A 21,184-nucleotide genomic window follows, 5' to 3' on the forward strand; every position below is an offset into this window, starting at 1 on the left:
AATTTTATATTGCATATATTATAAAAAATATTATTATATATATAAATATACATATTACAAAACGAAATTGAAATAAAAAATATTATTATATATATAAATAAATAAATATATTATAAAAAAGAAATTGAAATCGGAAATTCCGATTTCAAAAACTTCATTACTAAATTCAAACCAAATTCGCATAATTTGAAATTGAAAATTCCGATATCAGTGCCGAATTCCGAATTAACGATTTCAAAAATTCCTTTAATTTGAATTCGGTCAGTAAATCGGAATTTTGCACACCCCTACATCTTTCTACAGCATAATCAAATCTTTTTTCTTTAAGCAGGACCACAATAAATAAAGGGCAATTTGCACTTTTTACCCCCCATGTGGTATAGCTAAATTTTACATAATTTCCTATAGTTTTAAAAAATTATATATAATTCTCTCATAGTTTGGATTAAAGTGTCAAAGTAACGGAAATGATCATTCATAACGTAAATTATGAAAATATTGAAAATATCCTTGTTTAAAAATTAAAATGGTTAAAGTGACCAAAATATATAAATATAATAAACATGGCACTCTAACCCCGTATAATTTTATATTTTATCATATAATCTCTTTATGGTTTTCAATATATATAAATAACTTCCCGTGATTAATAAATAATTTTCAATTTTACATAGGACTATTTCTTGACATTTTAGCTGACTCAATTGTAGATTGCAAATTCCGTCATTTTTGACACTTTTAATTCAAATCATGAGAAGTTATGTATAGCTTTTGAAACTATAAGAAAGTTAAACACTAAACTATAGCGCGTTAAAGCGTAATTTGCCCATAAATAAACCATAATTGTTAGAAGAAGCATAACTAGGAGAACAACTAAAACTTAGAAAGAGTGTTATTAATGACGTCCAATTATTGTTGACGTCACTTTATTTTCTTTTATAACATGTCCTAAATTACGCTAAAAAAATTTCCAAAATATACATATACAATATAAATGAATTGATACAATTACTTGTATTTGACAATAAATAGTACTTTGTTGACACGTGCTAATTCAATTAGTAAGAACGTGTCACTATCTCACAAAAAAAAAAATCATTACATCAATGGATGATCTATAAAAATTTCTATAAGGAATCTACCTCGTTCATCTAAATTTTTATTGTACCTAAAAAGAAAAAAGATAGCACTTTATCCTAACAGTACCTAAAAAGAAAAAAGATAGCAGCATTTTATCTTAACAGTACGTAATCGGTGTGCGTGTTACTAACTAGAGTTTGACTGAAGAAATCGTGGGTCCACGTAGCCTTTCCCATCCCATAATAAAGAAACATAGCAGTAAAAGCCATGAGGGACCGCGAGACAAATTGACGCGAGAAGCAGGGGTAACATGGGAAATACACTAGAAAGTGTAGTAGTACTCGTAGCATGAAAACATAGAAAGGTCCTGCTGGACTTTTCATATTGATCATGGTTCTGCTGGACTTTTTCTAGTCACTTTGATCATCATCGTCAAGCACACGGTTGAAAGTGGAACTAGGAAGAACGTAAAAAATAAATAAATAAATAAAAATAATACTAATATTATAATAAAGAAAGAAAGGAAGAGACTCCCAAACCGAATGCTACCAAAAAGACGATTCCGCCGCCCAAACACAGACCATTGCCAGCGCCACCAACAGCGGTGTTGCAAGTTTGCTTATGAGAGGAGGACAAGTCGTAGTCGTCGTCGGACTCAACGTCCCAATCAAAACTCCTAGTATCATCTTCCTTCTCCTGCTACTGCTGGCCACTGGCAATGGAGGAGGACACGCCGCCAGTGCCAGTGGCGACTTCACCGGAGATTACTCGAAGCTGTCGGGGATAATCATCCCGGGTTTCGCCTCCACGCAGCTCAGAGCTTGGTCAATACTCGACTGCCCTTACTCTCCTCTCGATTTCAATCCCCTCGATTTGGTTTGGCTCGACACAACCAAAGTATCCCCTCTTCTTTACTCTACTATCGTCTATTACTGCTAAACACTTTTATCTCTACTTCTTTTCCCAACAGCTTATTCCTCAGCTCATTTTATCACTACATGCATCTTAAACTTGTGTCTTTTTAGTTTATCTAAGTGATTGTGTGCATATGTTTAATAAGCATCCTGCTAAAAAAGAAGAAAAAACAAAAAATCTTTTGGTTGCCTAATGGATTGATTCTGATACTAGTTGATGCTACTGCCCAATCAATCTCTACTGGTGAAGTGTTTCTTAATACTAGCTTACTGTTACATAGTTAGAGTTGTTAGAATTAGTGGCAAATGCGCAAAAGTTAACATTGGGAGGGCTGCCTGAACAAGGGGATTTTCGGAATGGTTTTGTGCAGCTTCTTTCTACTGTTAATTGCTGGCTCAAGTGCATGTCGCTTGATCCTTACAACCAGACAGATCATCCCGAATGCAAGTCCCGTCCTGACAGTGGTCTCTCTGCCATCACTGAGCTGGATCCCGGTTACATTACTGGTACGCCACCTACTGGCAATTTCCACCACTTCTGAAATCTCTACCTTTGTTATAAAGATTAAAAATGCTCTGTGCTGCCTTCTGCTGATCGACATCATGTCAATACTTTCCACATGTAACCGCCAGGTCCTCTCTCGTCTGTGTGGAAAGAATGGGTTAAGTGGTGCATTGAGTTCGGTATTGAGGCTAATGCTATCATTGCCGTTCCTTATGACTGGAGGCTGTCACCATCAAAGCTGGAGGAGAGGGATCTTTACTTTCACAAGCTCAAGTTTGTACCTTTTCATTATAAAACTTCATTTTGTATTGTTTTATCCTGTAACTACCCTAAAGGGGAGTCAAAATGCTCTGAGCAGATCCCTTCCCTTGATGAAGTTTTATGAAGTGTCTACAGCTTTGCCGTGCTGCCTAACTCAAAAAACCCTCATTTGGTTAATGTGCTTTCTTTGTTTTTTACGTGTAGGCTGACTTTTGAAACTGCTCTCAAGCTTCGAGGTGGACCCTCAGTAGTTTTTGCTCATTCGTTGGGAAACAATGTATTCAGATATTTCTTGGAATGGCTGAAATTAGAAATTGCACCTAAACAGTATATCCAGTGGCTAGATGATCATATCCATGCCTATTTTGCTGTTGGTATGATTTCACAGTTCTAGAAGTTTTCTAATTATATACTATAAAATCTTGATATTTGATGTATCTGAAGCTGCTTGTTGGATGTTAGGAGCTCCTCTTCTTGGTGCAATCGAGACAGTCAAAGCAACTTTGTCTGGACTTACATTTGGTCTTCCTATATCTGAGGTCAACTTCTCTAATTATAGTTGTTTGACATATCAATCTTCTGTAACTAGCAGAATTTATTCTACACCCCCAGGCCCCAAAGGGAAAAAAGAAAAGAAAAGAAAAGAAAAGAGTAAAGTAAGCTGGAGCGTGAATATTATGCTTTCTTACCCACATTACTCATACATTATTCTATCATGCATCTCTACTCTCAAGTAATAATGTGGTTGAAATAGTTGATTAATTGTTTACCCTGGAGAAACTTTTCAAGAGTAAGAATTTTTCACAACCTGGAAAGTTGCATTTGTTTGGCTAGTCTATGGTGAACTCTCTTTCCGGTAGTGTAAAGGCATTGGAATTCTCAATTTTGTCATGTGAGAGAAAACCCCTTCCCGTCCTCTGCCAAAAAAGCACTTTTAGATTTCTAGGAATAAACACTGTTTCTATTTTGTTGATTTTAATTGTTGGCTCTTATTCCTCTTTGATATGGTGTCTAGCCATTAAGGAAACACCACCCTTTTATGTTAATATTTGTGCATGCTTTTAATTAGCTTCATGTACCTTCAGCTCTGGTCCTTCCTTAAATTAGCATGTACTTCTTATCTAAATTTAGCAGTATGTTTAACGGTAATCTATGAATGGTGTTCCCTCTGATAACTGATGCCTGCAATAACACATTTTTATATATAATTTGGCAAGTTACCAGGGTACAGCTCGATTGATGTTCAATTCTTTTGGCTCTTCGTTATGGATGATGCCATTTTCCAAATATTGTAGAACAGATAATGCGTACTGGAAGCATTTCTCCATTGGAAGCAAAAAAGGTCATCTTGCCTACCATTGTGATGAACACGAGTTCCAGTCAAACTTCTCTGGATGGCCAACAAATATAGTTAACATTGAGATTCCTTCAGTTCGAGGTTTGGTTTGGAGACCAGACTTAATATTTGAACTTCTTACGTTTACATGTGCTAATAGGCTCTGTTTGCCATATTTGTAGGGGATGATGCTTATCCATCTTTTGTGGATATTGCACAGGCCAACTCATCTGGCATGGAATGTGGATTTCCTACTCAGTTATCCTTTTCTGCCCGTGAAATTTCAGACGGGACTTTTTTCAAAGCAATAGAAGATTATGATCCTGATAGCCAGAGGCTGCTGTATCAAATGCAGAAGTGAGTTGTTTAATATTCTAATTGAGATGCAACGTTTGTTCCTAGCAATGAATTACTAAGAAACGCACCTGCAATGACATAGTTGACTGTTCCTTCTGCCACCCTGCCTTTATTTGCAAAGGCTTTCATTTTAACTTTGACTGGATTACTGAAATCAGATGCTTGTAGTCTAGCCCTCCTTTACTGTAAATCCTCCATATTTCAGGTCATACCATGGTGATCCAGTTCTAAATCCCCTAACACCTTGGGAAAGACCTCCTCTGAAGAATATATTTTGTATTTATGGAATCGATATGAAAACAGAGGTATATTTATGTTGTGATGCTATTCTTATATTGTATATTCTATAATGAATTCTTAATTGTATTAGTATTGAGCCTGATCTTGTTTTATGCTGTAACAGCATGAATTTTCCAGGGTTCCATCTCTGGTTATTGTTCTTCTATCTATTTACTGCTCTTGTTGTATTTCCTATTTTGCTTTCTAAAGCATCTTTCTCTGATTTCAAGTTCTAGATTTCTTATAGTTAGGGGTTAAGAGAGAGCGTAAAATGACTCTCGTCCACTTAAATTCTTCTAGTAAATATGAATTGTTGTTGCCATCTCTAGATCTTGATTTTATTACTCTTTAATTCAACTTAAGCCCCAGTATGATGATTTAGTACCATAGAAAAGAATAATCATGTATTGACCACATTCAACAATACTTTATTCTCATTAGTCAAATAATTTGTAAAATGATCTCTGAGATGTTTGGCCATTTAATTAATTCATAGCTTAGAAAATTCGTGAATGGAGGTCTGTGCTGTTTCTGTATCTGAAAGAAATGTTCTGCCACTTTAAGTATGTTCATGAATTAATTTAATATGTAGTAGTTTTGAATATTATTTTTTTACTTACAATTGTATGGAACTCAAATCCTAACTTCCTTTAAATGATGGCTTTGCTGGTTTTTAATTGTATTTTGTCAATAATGCATGTGGAAATAATCTTTGTGGTTTTTTTGTTTCATTTAACTTAACAGGTTGGTTACTACTTCGCACCTAGTGGGAAGCCGTATCCTGACAATTGGATCATAACCGATGTGATATATGAAAGTGAAGGATCTTTGTACTCCAGGTGACTTCCGCTAGCGAGAAGGCTAGCATGTTTGAGAAAAGATATTAAATGATCATATCACATGGAAGTTTCAAAGTGTTACCATCTGAGATGTCTTTTGCTCCACCTAGAGAATGATGACTTTGAATTAATACTTCTCCTGACCAACTTAAACTATAAATGCAAGATTTTGTGACATTTCCTGTAATTTGTTTAGTGGGTATCATGGCCTTTGGGAACTAGTAAAACCTTAATCATGCTATGATGTACATGATATTTTTCAAAAGTTAGAAGTCTGAAGATTGTAGTAAAAGAGAATGGAATGTTATAATGAGATAAACATATATGTTGCACCAGTAAAAGCAAAAGAAGCGCAAGTGCATTATTATTAACCTTCATATGACACTAGAAGTAAGGAACAATGTTGCATTTTTTTTATGTGTTAGATGAAATCAATTCGGCAATGATTCTCTATCCTATGTTTCTATTGAGCTTTCTGAATGCTGTTCTGCTCTGTTAATATCCTGGAAAATGTTGCGTAGATATGCAAATTCCCATTTTTACTTTTGTGCAGATCAGGGAATCTGGTTGAAGGAAATCCAGGTGCAGCTAGTGGAGATGAGACGGTATGATTGTGAATAAGTATATTAACATCCATACTACAAATTTGAGGCATTGACATTTATGGAGTCTGAACTTCAGTTTCATTAATAGGTGCAGTAATTTTTTTTTTTTTGGGGGGCAGGTACCATATCACTCCCTTTCTTGGTGCAAGAATTGGTTGGGACCAAAAGTGAACATAACAAGGGCTCCTCAGGTACTTCAGTTAGTGCGTAAAATCATAATTTTTATGCGTTATACAATAAGTGCTGCTGTTAGTTTGATTCATTCAACTATTCTAGGATTGAGATTTTTACCTTGACCTGACGCACAAGCAGTTTAATGAAAATATCTTTCCTGTTTCTTTCAATAGAAACTTAGAATCAAATGTCACTATTACCATCTTAAAAAATACAGGTAACTAGAATTTCTAAATAAAGACCTCCTACCATGCAAGAAAAAAACATGAAAGAAATGTTGGTTTCTTTTGTTGCTGCAATTGCTGTACTGGATTTGCCATATTTGAAAAGCTTATTGACACAAGTTCACTGATAATATCCATCCTGTTTCCCTACTCTATGGTTCTTTTTTTCTTCCCTTCTGATTAGCTAGACATATGAGTTGGTTGCCAAGGTGAATACCTTGAGAACAACATTTTTGCTCTTTTCCTCTCTGACTTTTATTTATAATATATATATATATATATATTCCTTTTGCTCGTTACTCTTGCAGTCAGAGCATGATGGCTCAGATGTACAAGTTGAATTACATGTAGAACATCACCACGAAGCAGATATCCTACCCAACATGACACGGTCACCTCGGGAGAAGTACATAACCTATTATGAAGATTCTGAAAGCATTCCAGGGAAGAGGACAGCTGTCTGGGAGCTTGATAAAGGTATCTGAACCATCTTACTTTGAATTTTGGTCGTACATGTTCTTTTTTGCTATGGAAGATGACTCTTACCCTTCGTCATTGGCAAATTAACAAAAATTGTTACCCTTGGTGGTTGGGGGATGGATATCCTCTAATCTTGTCCTGTTGCTTGATACTGCATAGGGGTCCTTTTTATCATGCATATTACCACTTATTTGACTTGTATTTCCTAGTAGGTATGTATTCATGGAAAAATGAGACAAAACATGACTGAAATTACCTGCAGGGATCCTTTTTATTTGCCTTTCTTTTCTGCTTTCAAGGGTGCTAGATACCATTGTCTTTCCACTTGCAGAACCTATTTCTTTTTGTGAAAGTTGTCTTACAAATAGGAATTACGTGAACTTCATATAAAGTATGAACTACTTCATCTTTCTGCATGGCTTGTTACTGTAATTTATTTTGATTTTGTTGATGAATGATGAATATGCATTGCCATATCTTATATAGGCATGACTGATTCTCCTGTTGCAACTTTGACATGTTCTTTTTATTCTATCTCAATACGATACAAGTCTTGCTCATTTAAATTGTAATATGTCTCTTTTACAGCAAATCACAGGAATATTGTCAGGTCACCGGTTTTGATGCGGGAACTATGGCTGGAGATGTGGCATGACATTCATCCTGATAAAAAATCAAATTTTGTTACTAAAGGTGGATATTTCTTTTGATTTTCTTTTTTCCCTTTTTTTCTGGGAGAGGGGGGTGTGTTTTCAAACTTGTCTTACAAGTATTACACGATAGGTAAGCGGGGACCTCTAAGGGACGAAGACTGCTACTGGGATTATGGAAAAGCTCGGTGTGCATGGCCTGAGCATTGCGAATACAGGTTTTGTTGTCCTTCCAGTGAAACCATTATTTGTCCTGCAATTATTTTCTTTAGAATACCAAAGGTCATCTAATTCACTAAGGTGTGATGTTTCAGATATGTATTTGGGGATGTTCATCTTGGACAGAGCTGCAGATTGAGGAATAGTTCAGCTGATCTGCTCTTGCATTATATATAATTTATGAGGTAAAGTGGAGAATTTTTGTTTCTTTGTCTGGAGGTTGAGTAGGAGCTCAAAGCACAGGAAGTAAAACAATTCAGGGTGATTGTTGGGAGAAGTGTTTTGAGGGGGAAAAAAGAAAGGGGGGGGGGGGGGGGGAGGGGAGGGAAGGGGCTAAGATCCTCATTGACAGCACTAATTCGTACGGAAGATACCGATTTGGATCCCGAATTCACGTATCGGGAATTTGAGGAATCAAAGAAGCAGCAGCAGGTGTAGGTCAATGGCACTATCTCGTGATGCTTTGCCCGAAGCTCTTTTTCCAACCAAAATGGAATATGAGACCCCCTGAGCTCGAATATATATGTCCCTGCACATCTATTTACCATTGGAAGAAAACCAATGCTCATTGATACTTTAGGCGATAAAAATGTAATATTTGCACTGAAGTTGATTGTACTGATCTTTGTTTGATATGCTTCTGCAGTAAATCGGGATCAGTTTCATTATGCCAGATTGATGAGATGATCTCGTTCCTGTACATTTTCCTCATCCTTTGTAGTAGTAATCAGAGGCACTTTTATATCAACACCATAATTATATCATCTTAACAAGGTAATTTTTATGCCGCTTTTCATTTGAATGTTTTTCCTATAAACCTTTTCACATGAACCGGCTGCTGCACGTTCAGCTTCGATGGAGGATTAATTTGATAATGCATTACAGAAAATGGGTACCCGTACTTGAAAAAGGCAGCCGGACATGCTTTTGTGAGAATAAGGTCCGGTACTGCTGCAAGCCAGAATTACTGTATATGATATCGGCCTCTTTGAAAAAGGAAAATTTTGCATGGTGTTGTACAACTAGTTACTCAACTGAAGGATCTGAAATCAATTGTTTCAATGATATTAATTATTGTTTGCTGGTCCTCCCCTCCCCAGCATACATTGAAGAGTTCCTGTCACTCTCCCTTTCCTGAAAAGCTAAATGATAACTGTAAAAGAACCAAAAACTGTTGGTCATTCATTTTGCTGGTATGATTAAATGACGCAATTACTCGAGCTTTTAGCGTAATTAGCCCTTCTCGTCATGATTACCTTGTGTGTGAAGGATCAGGTGGCAACACACTTTAAAAGTTAAGCATGAGTGAGAAAGTTCGTACACATGGAACACTTTCGAAATCTCAGCATTGATGATTCGTGAATACCAGAAAACCAACTACACAGAGCCAAACATTGCTGGTAAATGGAAATGCAAGCTCGCTCTCGAAAGATTTGGCTCACAAAAATAAAGGGAAAACGAAAAAACGAATCTCCAAACGACAGATGAAGAGCGTTCAATGACGACTTGGCTGCAGGCTACCTCCTGCTCTTTCTTATTTCGAAGACATAATCAAGCTCCATATGACATCTTCTATCATCGTCTTCAAACTGAACCAGCAATCAGAGGTACAGCAAAATCAGTAATATATACCATCAATAAACAAATTTTGGCACATGAAACTGGTTCTTTCACCATGCTTGACATTTGAAATGACTGATGTTGCAAAATGCTGTCTGAGCGAGGAACAGAAACTGCATAATGTATAAATTCAAATGAACCCACCCTAAGCTTTGCTGTATAATTTCCTCTGGCAAGCACACCAGATGGAGTGGTCTCCTCCTCTAAGGTATGGATATATGGTTCTCGCTGAGGAGCAAATGTGCCCAACATTCCGTTCTTTCGATCCACTGAAATACATAATCAAGCTGAAGGACTACTAAATGAGAAGAGTCTAAATGCAAATGAAGGTCGTATAAGATCAGTAATGCAACCTGAGGAAACAATAACTCCACTTTCGAGAGAGAGAGATTATTACTAGCTTCTACCATTTGTTAATGACTCCTTTTGCTACCAAAGTGACCCCTGAATACTTCCGTTAAACCTCTCTTTCTTCAAAACTGATAAGATTGAATAAACTTCTATTTGAACCTGAATTTACTGTAGAATATCAAAGTGGGGATGTTTTTGCAAAGTAACTTTGACTTTTAAATGGACTCAAAATTATCAGTAGCACGAACTGGGATGTCAAAACCAAACTCAAAATTTAGACTCAACTATAATCTTCTTCTGTGTTGTGTCATCGTCTTTTCAGCATTTTAGTCGAGAATGAAAAGAATGAGATTTACTAACAAGGAAACCAGATGAGTGAGAGCTCAGAGGATGCAAGCCCTCTCCGTGCTTGGACAAGAAAAGGAGATATGATGCACTTAACAAAAAAGCTGTTGAGACAACATCTTTAGTCCATTGTGACAATTGAAATTAACAACACTTGAAGGGCTGGACAAGTATAGTAACAAGCGCATCCAATTATGTCCTCACTGGTCACTGTCATCTTAGACAAGGATATAACATGCTAGTTATGAGTATTAAAGTTTGGGTATAAACTAAATGCAGCATGTGTAACATTCAATAAATAGATTCGTCATTAACAGAATAAAGTTTGAAACTGTCAGAAAACGAACCTTCAACTCCACCCTTCCAAACAGTATTTGTGTAAGCCAGACCTGATACAATGTTGTGAAGAACGGAGAATGTTAGCTTTAGCCGATACTCAGACCCCTCCTTGAGAGTAAATAGTACAGGTTTGCTTTGGTCTCCGCAAACAGGCAAGGGACTATTAATCTCCCCAAAGTCCGAGGATAAAATTCCAATTGAATGGAACTTAACTTCAGGCTCCACTCGCCCTAACAGAACACATAAAATTTCATTAAATTAAGCTATACCAATCAGAATAAAGCTAGAAAGGATTGATTACCAAATTATTGCATTTTCATTGAAAATTTAGAAAAATATAATTTTGTTTTTATTAGGATTCCCAAAATAATGAAGTCAACTTCAGTTATCTATTGAGACAAAACTTATATTTATTTCTTCTCCCCTCCCTTCCCTTTTACTTCTCATTTCCGTCTTCCTACTGTCTTTATCAGTCTTCAGTAAGTCTCGAAGGCTGATTTTTGCCACAGATTTGAAAACTGATTCCTGGTTGTGGGAGGATTGCTCTTGTGAAGTAAAGGAACGAAAGTCGATTGCATATTCCCAGGAGTTCATTAATAGTACCAACATTTTTTTTATTTAAATAAAAGAAGAGCAATTTTTGCATAAATAAACCGAGCTAGAATGGTGTAAAGTATGGAAAAAAATTCTAGAAAACCAACCATTTAAATCACTTTCAAGACAACCAAGCAGCTTTTCTTTCCACTTCCTGAGGCTCTCATCCTCCTGAGAGAAAAAGGCCAATTAAACCACTGATAATATACTTCAGTTACCTAGATGAATGAATTATATACTTTAAGGAGTGCTTTTGTTTTTCAACTTCTAATACAAGGCATAGAACAGGAAAGGTGGAACAGAATTTAGTGGTCAATCAGCATAGCAAACCACCCAACACAGGAATGCAAACTTAAAAGGCCAAGAGAAAACACCAAGAAACAATAATGGTAAGTGGTATGTTCATGTAAAACCCAAAATTAAGGGACACAAGGAAACAAATTACCTGATGGCATTAGAAATCAAAAGACATACGAACACTTAGCCATCAATCTTCGCATACAAGCAACAGGGAACGAAGAAGGCATACGTTCGTAACTACTATGCACTGTGGCTGATAAACAAGAGAATTTCAACTTTAAAGCTCTATAAAGTGATATTTTCGCCACTATTTTAACTTTTTCTTTCCTTTTGTTTATTTATTTCTTTAACGAAGTACTTCAAACATTTTCTTTTCTTACTTCTGTTAGCTATACCTCTCTTTAGTCTTTTATTTGACTACTATTATTCTCTTGAAAAACCGCATTGCCTCCCTACAAACTAAACAGCAAAAAGACAAAGAGAAGCATGTGTATGAATTACCTTAAGCAGCCACACTAATAGGGTCGGGAAAAATTCAAACTTTGAAATAAAACCAACAATACAAAATTCAAACTTTGAGATAAAGGGACATATAGTAGAGCAGCCACCAGCCTAAAATGGGGGAGAAAAACATCAATGGTACGCGTGAGTGTGTGTTCATGTGAGATAAAGGCCCGATCTTTCAAAAATCAAATTGATGAAATAAGGCAAGCAGCTAAACTGCATCACCTACAAAATAGTTGCAAATACTAAACGACAGTAAAATTCATGGGGAAAAAAAAGGGAAAATAAAACCTGAAACCTGATCTTTTTCAATCTGGTCCTTGAGAGAAATAAGTGGGCCGGGAACGAAATTAGCAATTTTGCCCCCATCAGCATCGTCATCCTCATCATGGTTTTGATGCTGCTCCTCCTCATCATCACTGCTGACCACTGCAAGATTTTCAGCCTTGTCATTGATCTCTAATTGTCCTTTCGGGTAATCTTTTACAACCCCACTTGCAGAAGAAGGCCCTGCCTCTTCCCTCTTGCCACCACCCTCCATCTCCTCCACAAAGTCGCGATCAACAGGAAACTAGTACTCCAATGAGTAATTAATCCCAACACAAAAAAAAAAGGAAAGGAAAAGACAAGTAGTTCCAGAATAGAAGCAGTAAAGTTCTACTCCTAAATAAGGTACAACCGGACGCTCTGCTAGAAAAATGTGAGCTCTAGCCAGTCAGCAAAGACCTACTGAAAACAGTAGAAACTTTGAAAGTTGGGTACTTTAATGGCCGAAGTGGGGACACCTATACATTTCTATATATTTCTGAAAGACAGAAAGTAGGGGGGGAAAAGAAAAGTAGCAACATTCCACAGTAGTACCATACCCCCCCCCCCAGGAGGGTCGGCCCGGCAGGTGGGCGCTGGGGCATGGGGCGCTCGTTGTTGGGGGCAGGGGGCGGAGAGGGAGGGATGGGTGAGTCAGCGTGACTGTTTTGGCATTTTTGTTTTGGGGTGGGGAACTCTCGGGTAGAGAGTCAACAAAATCTCTCTCAACGGTCACAGTTTCACACACGACACGACAATGTGCGTGTGCTACGTCCCATGTTAAAAGTCGGTTTTCTTGTCTCTCTTCCGCGTCTACTCTGTCGGCGCGTTGTTCAATACGGTTGCTGGATCTTTTCATTCTAACCTTAGTCTAAGGGAAGAAAAATCGACAAAATTTTCACGTTAAAGAAAGTCACTCAAAATTAGAGGTAAAAGTTAAATCATTGGCCTCTCATCCTCACCAAGATAAGGTGAACCCTTCACCTCTCGTCTCCATCAAAACTTAAATGTCTTAGTGGTACCAACAGTGCAAGAGGCTGTTGCCGGTTACTCGTCTCCACCAAAACTTGAACGTTTTGGTGGTACCAACAGTGCAAGAGGCTGTTGCCGGTTACTGGACCTTTACATCGTTCGCGTCCATTGTGAAACCATCGTCGCATGGCTAAGGGGAAAGCAAAGGGGAGTGTTTCTTTAGAATCCAACTTATTGCAGTTATGTGCTTCTCGTGATCCCCGACTCGCGCCCTGGTACATGCAGCAGCCTCTGCCATTTTAATCCATTTTGCCCACAATTATTAATGACACGTTTAGTAAACAAATGAAATAACTCATTGTCCCTCGGAGCTCAAAGGGTAACTAACGTAGCAAAGGACAGGGACACAGCCAGAGAAATACCAAGAAAAGAAAGGCAATTACAACTGAGGGCAGAGTAAAATGAGAATCAAAAAGTTCTAATTACTCTTCTTATATAATACAACGTGTTCCGACCCAAGTAACAAAAAGAGAAACGCCCGTCTGCTTCGACTATGTACGAATGAGATACAGGTGATTAAAGCAACCGAAATCCCTCCTACACAGAGACAGGGCATAGGTGGTCATCTGAAGGGCTCAACTGGTGCCGTCTCCTCAAGGAAAGCAGCAGCCTCGAAACATTCAGCAGCTTCTGTAGCTGAGCCAGGGCCTTCATCTTTAAAAACAAGGCCAAGGTTATACCACGCAGAAGCATTCATTCTGTCGAGCCGTATTGCTTCCGTCAAAAAGCTTCTAACAGTTGCCGGCGATTGAGTGCCCATCCGTCTAAGAACCACTGCCAACGAGACTAGACTTGGGACCTGACTGGGATCAATACTCAGAGCATGTGCAAAAGCTTTAAGGGCTTCTTTGTGCTGGCCCTTAGCTTCGTGAAGCATACCTGCATGTATCACATCAAGCAACACCATACAGGTAAGATGATTGCATGCACAACCACCACCACCAACAACTGGAAATACAAGGACTCAAACATACATTGTACGAGAACATGAAAAAGTAACCGTTCTTATTTTTTCACCGGACAAGAGGACTAGCCACAAGAAATTGGCAAAAGATGGTGAACCAGAAAGTTTCTATACCCTCACTTTCTGGTTCATTTGACCCCTTTGAACAACAAAGCTTGCAATAATGACGCCATTTACAGCTCGAGTAAAACTATTAAACCACAACACCAACTTACCTCAACTGCATGCTCCAAGGCATATGTCCTATCATCCATAATTATCATTAATAAGGGTATGATGGATTATGATAAATCAACCATCCTTGAAGACATAAAAGGCACATTAATTCTTGTCCCTTCAATCGCCAACAGCAATCTTGATAGATTCTCTGAGTAGGTATTAAGAGCTAATTTAACTTTACTGAATAAATATTTCCCCCCGACCATCATTCACATAGACTGCATCTCCAGTAGTTTTTATAATGGGAGACAAAATTAAACCAACTTCGAAAGCATTCATGCAAAATCTAAAAAGCATCTCAATCAAAATCCCTCTCTCTTATATGATCTCCCTTCTCCTTTCACAATCAGAAGCAAGATGCAAGATACAAACAGAATATAGCAGAATGAGGAATACAAGTATTCATTTATGTACCGGCAGTGTGCCACCTCACAGCAGAATGACGATTTATGCCTTCAGACTTGGAAAGACAGATTTCAGCATCCCTCCACTGAGACAATCTAATGTAGATGGAAGCCAAATCATGCCAAGTTTCCAGCTCCAAATTTCTATTCTGTTTCCATCCACCCTGTCACATGATCAACGCATGAGAGAGATAGAGTGTGTGTCTGTGTGTAAATTTTAGAATCTACAAATGAACTCAAAAAGTTAAAATTGTCTAACACGATTTGATCAAACCAAGTTAGGCATACACAAAAGAAGAATCCGTTAAACATCTTTTAATAAAGAGACAGGTGACAATCCACTAATTTGTCTATAATATGCGACATATGCGTAACCTAATCTACATAAACAAACCAGAAGAAGCTAGCCAGCTGAGGCTCTGAAAGTTTAAGTTAGCTTCCGAAGAAATTCATGCTATAAGTAGCAGCTAGTGCCTCTAACATCACATAAAGAAAGGTAATTATCATGCAAGCTACCGAATACCTATGGCTGTAATCTTTATAAATGCATGGCCCAAAAGGCAACATTACAAGTGCTACAAATAAAAGCTTTTTTATAAGATTCAAATTGTAAAACTGAGGCTGCAGAAGGCATTAATTTAGCTAATTAGCAAGTATTAAACATACCTCAAGCTTTTGCCCTGAACCAAAACTTTTGAGTTGAACTTGAAGAACAGCAAGAAGCTGAGTGTAGGTTTCTATTGCATTCTTGACTTGACCCTGTGCAATTTGGAGTTTAGCTTTAGTTCTCAACAAATCTCCCTGATCCCATCTTCCTGTCTGATCTAGAGCTGCATTAATGATACTTTCAGCATCTACAAACCGTTTCTGAGCTGATAATATGCGAGCACATAACAACCACGCCCTAGGATTAGAACCATTTTCCAATTCGAGCAAGAATTTTGCATAATAAAATGCAGAATCCAACTTCCTTTGTTCAGCGTTTTCTAAGCTAAGATGGTAAATAATCATGGGGTCCTTCATCTGGGTAATTTTACCGGCAATTTCTAGGGAGTGGAGTGCCTCAGTCTGTCTCTGTACCCTCTGAGAATCACTCACAGCTGATCTGGAACTATTTGAAAGTGATATACCCTTTAGAAAATTGGCAACACCAGTCAACTGATCACATCTTCCTTTCAAGCTTTCAATGGCTCGTTGAGCAAAGCTAATCCCATCTTCTGCATATGAACAGCTGTCCCCGCAAAGTTTGGAAGCCAATAGCAATGCTGGAACACATGTTGGATCAACCGCCCTACTCAACAACTTCCTCAACAAATTCAAAGCAGCCCATTCATCGCCTTCTCCATAATAACAGAGGGCCAGCTTCTCATACCTATCTTTCCGCTCTATTGTCCTCGGAAGCAACTCTTCCACTTGGTAAGCTAAAGCCCTTAAACCCCCTGATATAGACAATGCATAAGTAAGGTGATCCAAAACCGATGGATCCCACTCAATTCTATTGAGAGAAACTTTTCTCAATAGAATCATCAAAAGAAGAATAGCTTCTTCAATATTGTTTCTAGGAACAAAAGAACTGTCCATTTGGGATCGCAGGTTCGGAGGGTTTGCCTCACCTCCACTGTAAAGAAGAAAGACAGCAAACTCTTTTTGAATCCTGGCAACAGTTTCTGCATCAAGATTCCATGGATGAAGAAGGGACCTCCGGTATGAAATGATTGTCTCACCGGGAAAATCAGCAAGTTTCCACAGTTCTGGAAGTAACTCAACAGCATTGCTCAGTGTCTCCTGCAATTTACAGTCAGCAGCAAAGTTTTCAGGCAAGCCTGCTGGTAATGAAGATTCAACTATGTCCAGAATAACTGAGCATGATTGAGCAGCTTCTGCAAGATAATAGGAATTGTGTATTAGCCAGACAATAAAAATTTGATGTGTTGACCTTGCAAATCCTTCTTCTCTTTGTCACCAATACAGAGGAAAACTTGGAATATTTGCAAAAAGCAAGAGCTTTACATCCATGCATGTCAGTGTTAGAACACAAACCCCCAAAACACAAAGGGAAGTACAAAAGCTAGGCATAAGTGTTATTCAATAGAAATGATCTCGCTTACATGAGTTGGTAGACTGAATTAAATAGCTATCAATTGCAAATTTAAAAATTTCAGAAGTATTAAATCTATTGCCCACAAATTCCAGTACAATGAAATACACCACCAACTCTGTCATGAAATTATAGAAAGTCTTTTGGAATCCAACTTCTTAGTCAAGGTGTTTTGATTGTGGTAGCCCTCCGAGTTCAACTTTTCAATTGCATGAAGCAGAAAATTATAGTAATACATGGGACAGTACTGGGAGAATAACAAAATGAGGTGGCAATCTCCATTTTCCAAGTAATCTGGCAAAGGGGCAATAATTGTCAGGAAAAATCTTACAAGCATTTTAAGAGAGTGACCGTAAAATCTAATAATTATGAGCAATCAGAAATGTACTGTAGTCTTAACATGACATCACTATCAAAAGAACAACGAAGAAGAATGATCAGAGTGCAGCAAAAGTAGGTAAAGGCATTCAAAACTCAAAAAACCAGCAGAAATGTATGATATGGACTTACAGAAAACAGATTGAAGTTTCACCAAATAGTTGAAACTTACCTTTATATCTCCCGAGAGCCTCAAGAGATTTCGCTTTTAGAAGTATTGCTTCCAGGAGCAAACTAACTGCATGTAATGACATGGGCAGCGAGGAATAATTTTGAGATTGTTTTCTGGGATGGTCTCCTCGTCTGGCAAGTGTGATTTTCATCTTCGGAGTAACTGCAGCAATATCAATTCCTTCAAAGACATGTAAAGCAGCTTCTATGTTTCCCTTTTGATATTCATATCTTCCTAACAGTGCTCTAGCTTCCTGAAAAGCAAGGACAACGTAGTGCAAGCAAAGGATCAGCCAAGATATAATTCAACTTTGAAACAAAAAGATGTTCAGAAAAGAAAGCTTTTGACAACACCTCATAATTCAAAGAACCACTCTCACGCAGAGACGATTCAGCCTCTTCAATGTTGCCTGCATCAGGCTTCCTTTCAGCTTCTCCAGCTTGAGAAGAATAAACACTTGTGGAATAATCCTTAGTTGCAAGTGATTCAGAAGAAGGGATCATTTCATCTGCTTTCGCAAGTTCCCCTGAGCAGAGACAATTCATGACCTTTCGCAATTTAACTTTAACTTGAGCCCTCTTCTGCTCTTTGCCCAACTTTTCATTCCTCATGCTTTGTCACCTGTCTCAAAAATCTTCAGCGTGCAACAACATAGGGAATAACAAATTAGAATCCATACCTTAAAAGGGAAAAAACTAATTGCAATGAATCCTGTCCAGAGATTCAGTGAAGGGACATGCCAATGGTAATTAAGAAACACCCGACCTTAGAAAAAATGAGAACCTATTTTATGCATGGCTGAATCATGAAAACACAACAAAAGAGGAAGTAAATAGTGAGGAAACATTCCCAAATAGGAACAGGACTACAACAATGCATCACTAAGATCATTTCAGATATGGGAACCTTTTTAGCAATCAGTATGCAGCAACATATTCGGAACTTATTCTCAAAACCTTGAGCCTGATATAATCAATTTCATCATCAAAAGCAAATAAATTTCCTTAAAATCAAGAAAATTCCAAAAGCCCATTTCAGATTTCAAAACTGGCACCTATTTCAGAACCTCTGGAGCCAAAATTATGGGACTTGGATCACAAAATTCATAAACCAAAACCTCAACCCAACACAGCAAGCTACCAAACAGATGAAGTAAAATCCCATAGAATATTACCAAAAAAGATACGAACTGCAAACAACACAAGCAATGACACCTATCAAACTTGATGAACCAAAATTAAAACAAAAAATTCTCACCTTTCACTATTCTTGGAAGGAAAAAAGAGGTGACAGAGCTTGAAAGCCGACAAGGCATCACCACCAAGCTTCATCTCTTATGCCCAATTTTAAATTCCCACTTTGAAGGCAAATTTGCTATGATTAAACAAGAATCAGAACAAAGCTTCAACAGCCCTAGTACTTTTGTTTGCTTTTTCTCCCTTTTTCATTCTTTTGGTTTCTTTTCCTCGGTAAAGCTCCAAACTTTTCTGTTTTCTGCCACTTTAAACACAGACCCTGAATCAAATGCTGATTTGGGTCATCCGTTAAGGCTTCGAAGTTTGAACAGGGGACGGACTACGGTGGTCTTGAATTGAAGTCGTAAAAGGTAAGATTTGTTGTTTAATGACAAGTGGCCTTAGAGAGGGAAAATAATGGATTAATAATATTAAATCGTTATGAATGTATATCAAAGTATTTACTTCTATATGGTGAGATTTGTGTGAGAACATTTAATGTGGGGCCAACTTTTCAGGTCAGTAGTTTTCTAAGGCTACGATTTTGCCACGCGGCACAGGTTTTTGTGTAGTGATTGTTATATTGGCGGGTAAAAGTTACAAGAACTTTCCTTCGTGAACCGGACAAAGTTTGGTCTTGTTAATCTGGTTAACTTTTGTCGGGTTGTAGTAACTTTTAGTAGCTACACCTACGAGAGAAAATAAAAAATTTGTTTAAGATCTTATTATGTGAAGTGTGACAAATATATATATATATATATACGTGTCTAGTTTTTTTTTTTCATTTTTTCATTTGACTAAATACTACTTAATATTGAGAGGGTCTCTAAAAATAGATATGTGGTATGTAGGTAAAAACAGATAGTGGAAACGGGTAAGTGCACTATCTTAAAATCTAATTAAAATAAAAAGATATAGCGTCAAATACATAAGAATGTTATACTGTAATATATTGAAGATTCTAATGAGAAATGATGATTTGTAGGGTCCGTTTGTTTCGGGTGAAAATGTTTTTCAGGCAAATATTTTCATAATTTTTCGTGTTTGATTGCACAAAAGTTACTGAAAACATTTTCCTATGTAAAATATTTTCACTCATCTTATGGAAAACAACTTCCCTTCCAAACTTAATGAAGTTGTTTTCCAAAATGCACGCATCTTGCCTGTAGTATGTTCCAAACTTACTGAAATCATCTTGTAGTATGTTCTTTTTTTTTTTAGTGTAAACAGGAGGACTCGAACCCAAGATCTCTTCCTTACACTCCCTCCCCCATACCATCCAACCCTCCTCCTAGTATATTCAAAATAAAAAATAAAAAAAAAAAACCTCATCCTGCTCATCCTATGTTAGTAATTAATTATGCATAATAGGGACATTCTTTTTTAGAGAAACTTTCAGCAGTGAGAGTGCAAGATATATGTCACAATAAACATTGCATGTGATTGATATTTGACAATAAACATTGGTGGATCAGTTCTGATCTTCGCTACGAATTAAGACATATTTTTTCACTGAGTCAGAATTTTTACAGATTATTCATGAATGCAGCTTTTACATTTATAGTAAATATGCACCTTGTTTTCCGAGAAAATAACACTCAAAAGATGTTCTCCACCCTTTATTCTCTCAACTTTGTTTTTTGTTCTTGATGATGTCTCCAACCCCCCCACGATTCTCCTCAGAGGAATCGATAGCAAACCACTGGCTTGATTTGGACCCTCAATCGAATACTGTATAAGTTCGATTTGATTGAAACAGAACAAGTCATCGAGAATTAAAAGAGAGCCATGGTTAACTCATGTGCCCAAATTCTCAAAAAAAAAAAAAAAATCTCATGCGAAATATATGTCTGGCTTGAGTTTTAACCGCATTTTTGCAATGTATGACCGTCTATAATATACTAGTGTGCAAATTAAGAGAAAATCTAGTTGTCTTATTAAAACCAATAAAAATTATAAGAATCTTATTTTTTTTTTTTTGTTGCAAGAGATAAAAAGTAATTGTGAATTTTTGGCAAATAAACAAAAAATAAAATTTATTCGAAGTGGAAGTTATTAGAAATTACTAAATTTAAGCAGTTATGTTTAGTAAATCTTTATTTTTGAGAGGATAAAATTTTTTTAAAAAAAAAATCCAGAGATGATAGAAAATTTAATACCAAACTCTCTCCGCATGCTTTAGTAAATATTTGGATAGACTCGATGGTAATTCTCATGTTTCCTGACAAAAAGAGAAAATCAAAAAATAAATAAACAAAAAGGTATAATGTCTTTTCTTTTTTTTTTTTCCGGAGAATGGAAAAGGTATAACGTCTGTATGAAACTTCTGCAAGGCCAGCGGTCCACGTAAATTCGCGGAAGGGCATGAAATTCTAGAATGGACCGGGCCCTAGGAGGGAA

The 21,184-nt window shown here is 37.2% G+C and overlaps 3 protein-coding genes across 5 annotated transcripts; 1 reads left to right on the plus strand and 2 right to left on the minus strand.

Moving 5' to 3' along the window:
• The first annotated feature begins 1,495 nt into the window (after positions 1 to 1,495).
• Positions 1,496 to 8,687, plus strand: LOC140004235 (phospholipid--sterol O-acyltransferase-like). Its single transcript, XM_072082174.1, has 15 exons — positions 1,496 to 1,977; positions 2,366 to 2,501; positions 2,628 to 2,772; positions 2,965 to 3,134; positions 3,223 to 3,299; positions 3,985 to 4,198; positions 4,279 to 4,453; positions 4,659 to 4,758; positions 5,477 to 5,571; positions 6,125 to 6,176; positions 6,296 to 6,367; positions 6,883 to 7,051; positions 7,643 to 7,747; positions 7,838 to 7,922; positions 8,019 to 8,687. The coding sequence occupies exons 1-15, from the start codon at positions 1,702 to 1,704 to the stop codon at positions 8,098 to 8,100; spliced, it is 1,953 nt and encodes a 650-aa protein (XP_071938275.1). The 5' UTR covers positions 1,496 to 1,701; the 3' UTR covers positions 8,101 to 8,687.
• Positions 8,688 to 9,241: 554 nt separating this feature from the next.
• On the minus strand, positions 9,242 to 13,012 carry LOC140004236 (rho GDP-dissociation inhibitor 1-like). 2 transcript variants are annotated; one of them, XM_072082179.1, is made up of 5 exons: positions 12,268 to 13,012; positions 11,280 to 11,343; positions 10,587 to 10,808; positions 9,688 to 9,812; positions 9,242 to 9,512 (listed from the first exon to the last, which is right to left on the minus strand). In XM_072082179.1, exons 1-5 carry the CDS (start codon positions 12,427 to 12,429, stop codon positions 9,441 to 9,443), a joined length of 645 nt encoding a protein of 214 aa, XP_071938280.1. In that variant the 5' UTR covers positions 12,430 to 13,012; the 3' UTR covers positions 9,242 to 9,440. The 2 variants fall into 2 exon arrangements, with proteins under 2 accessions (XP_071938280.1, XP_071938277.1); XM_072082176.1 differs by having other exon boundaries at positions 12,275 to 13,010.
• A 661-nt stretch (positions 13,013 to 13,673) lies between these two features.
• On the minus strand, positions 13,674 to 19,238 carry LOC140037613 (protein NPGR2-like). 2 transcript variants are annotated; one of them, XM_072082169.1, is made up of 6 exons: positions 18,807 to 19,238; positions 17,903 to 18,170; positions 17,550 to 17,802; positions 15,568 to 16,781; positions 14,912 to 15,065; positions 13,674 to 14,193 (listed from the first exon to the last, which is right to left on the minus strand). In XM_072082169.1, the coding sequence occupies exons 2-6, from the start codon at positions 18,158 to 18,160 to the stop codon at positions 13,877 to 13,879; spliced, it is 2,196 nt and encodes a 731-aa protein (XP_071938270.1). In that variant the 5' UTR covers positions 18,161 to 18,170; positions 18,807 to 19,238; the 3' UTR covers positions 13,674 to 13,876. The 2 variants fall into 2 exon arrangements, with proteins under 2 accessions (XP_071938270.1, XP_071938266.1); XM_072082165.1 differs by having other exon boundaries at positions 17,903 to 18,183.
• Positions 19,239 to 21,184: the final 1,946 nt, after the last annotated feature.

The sequence above is a fragment of the Coffea arabica genome, chromosome 1c (genome assembly GCF_036785885.1).
Source record: "Coffea arabica cultivar ET-39 chromosome 1c, Coffea Arabica ET-39 HiFi, whole genome shotgun sequence".
In the NCBI taxonomy this organism is placed as follows: Eukaryota; Viridiplantae; Streptophyta; class Magnoliopsida; order Gentianales; family Rubiaceae; genus Coffea; species Coffea arabica.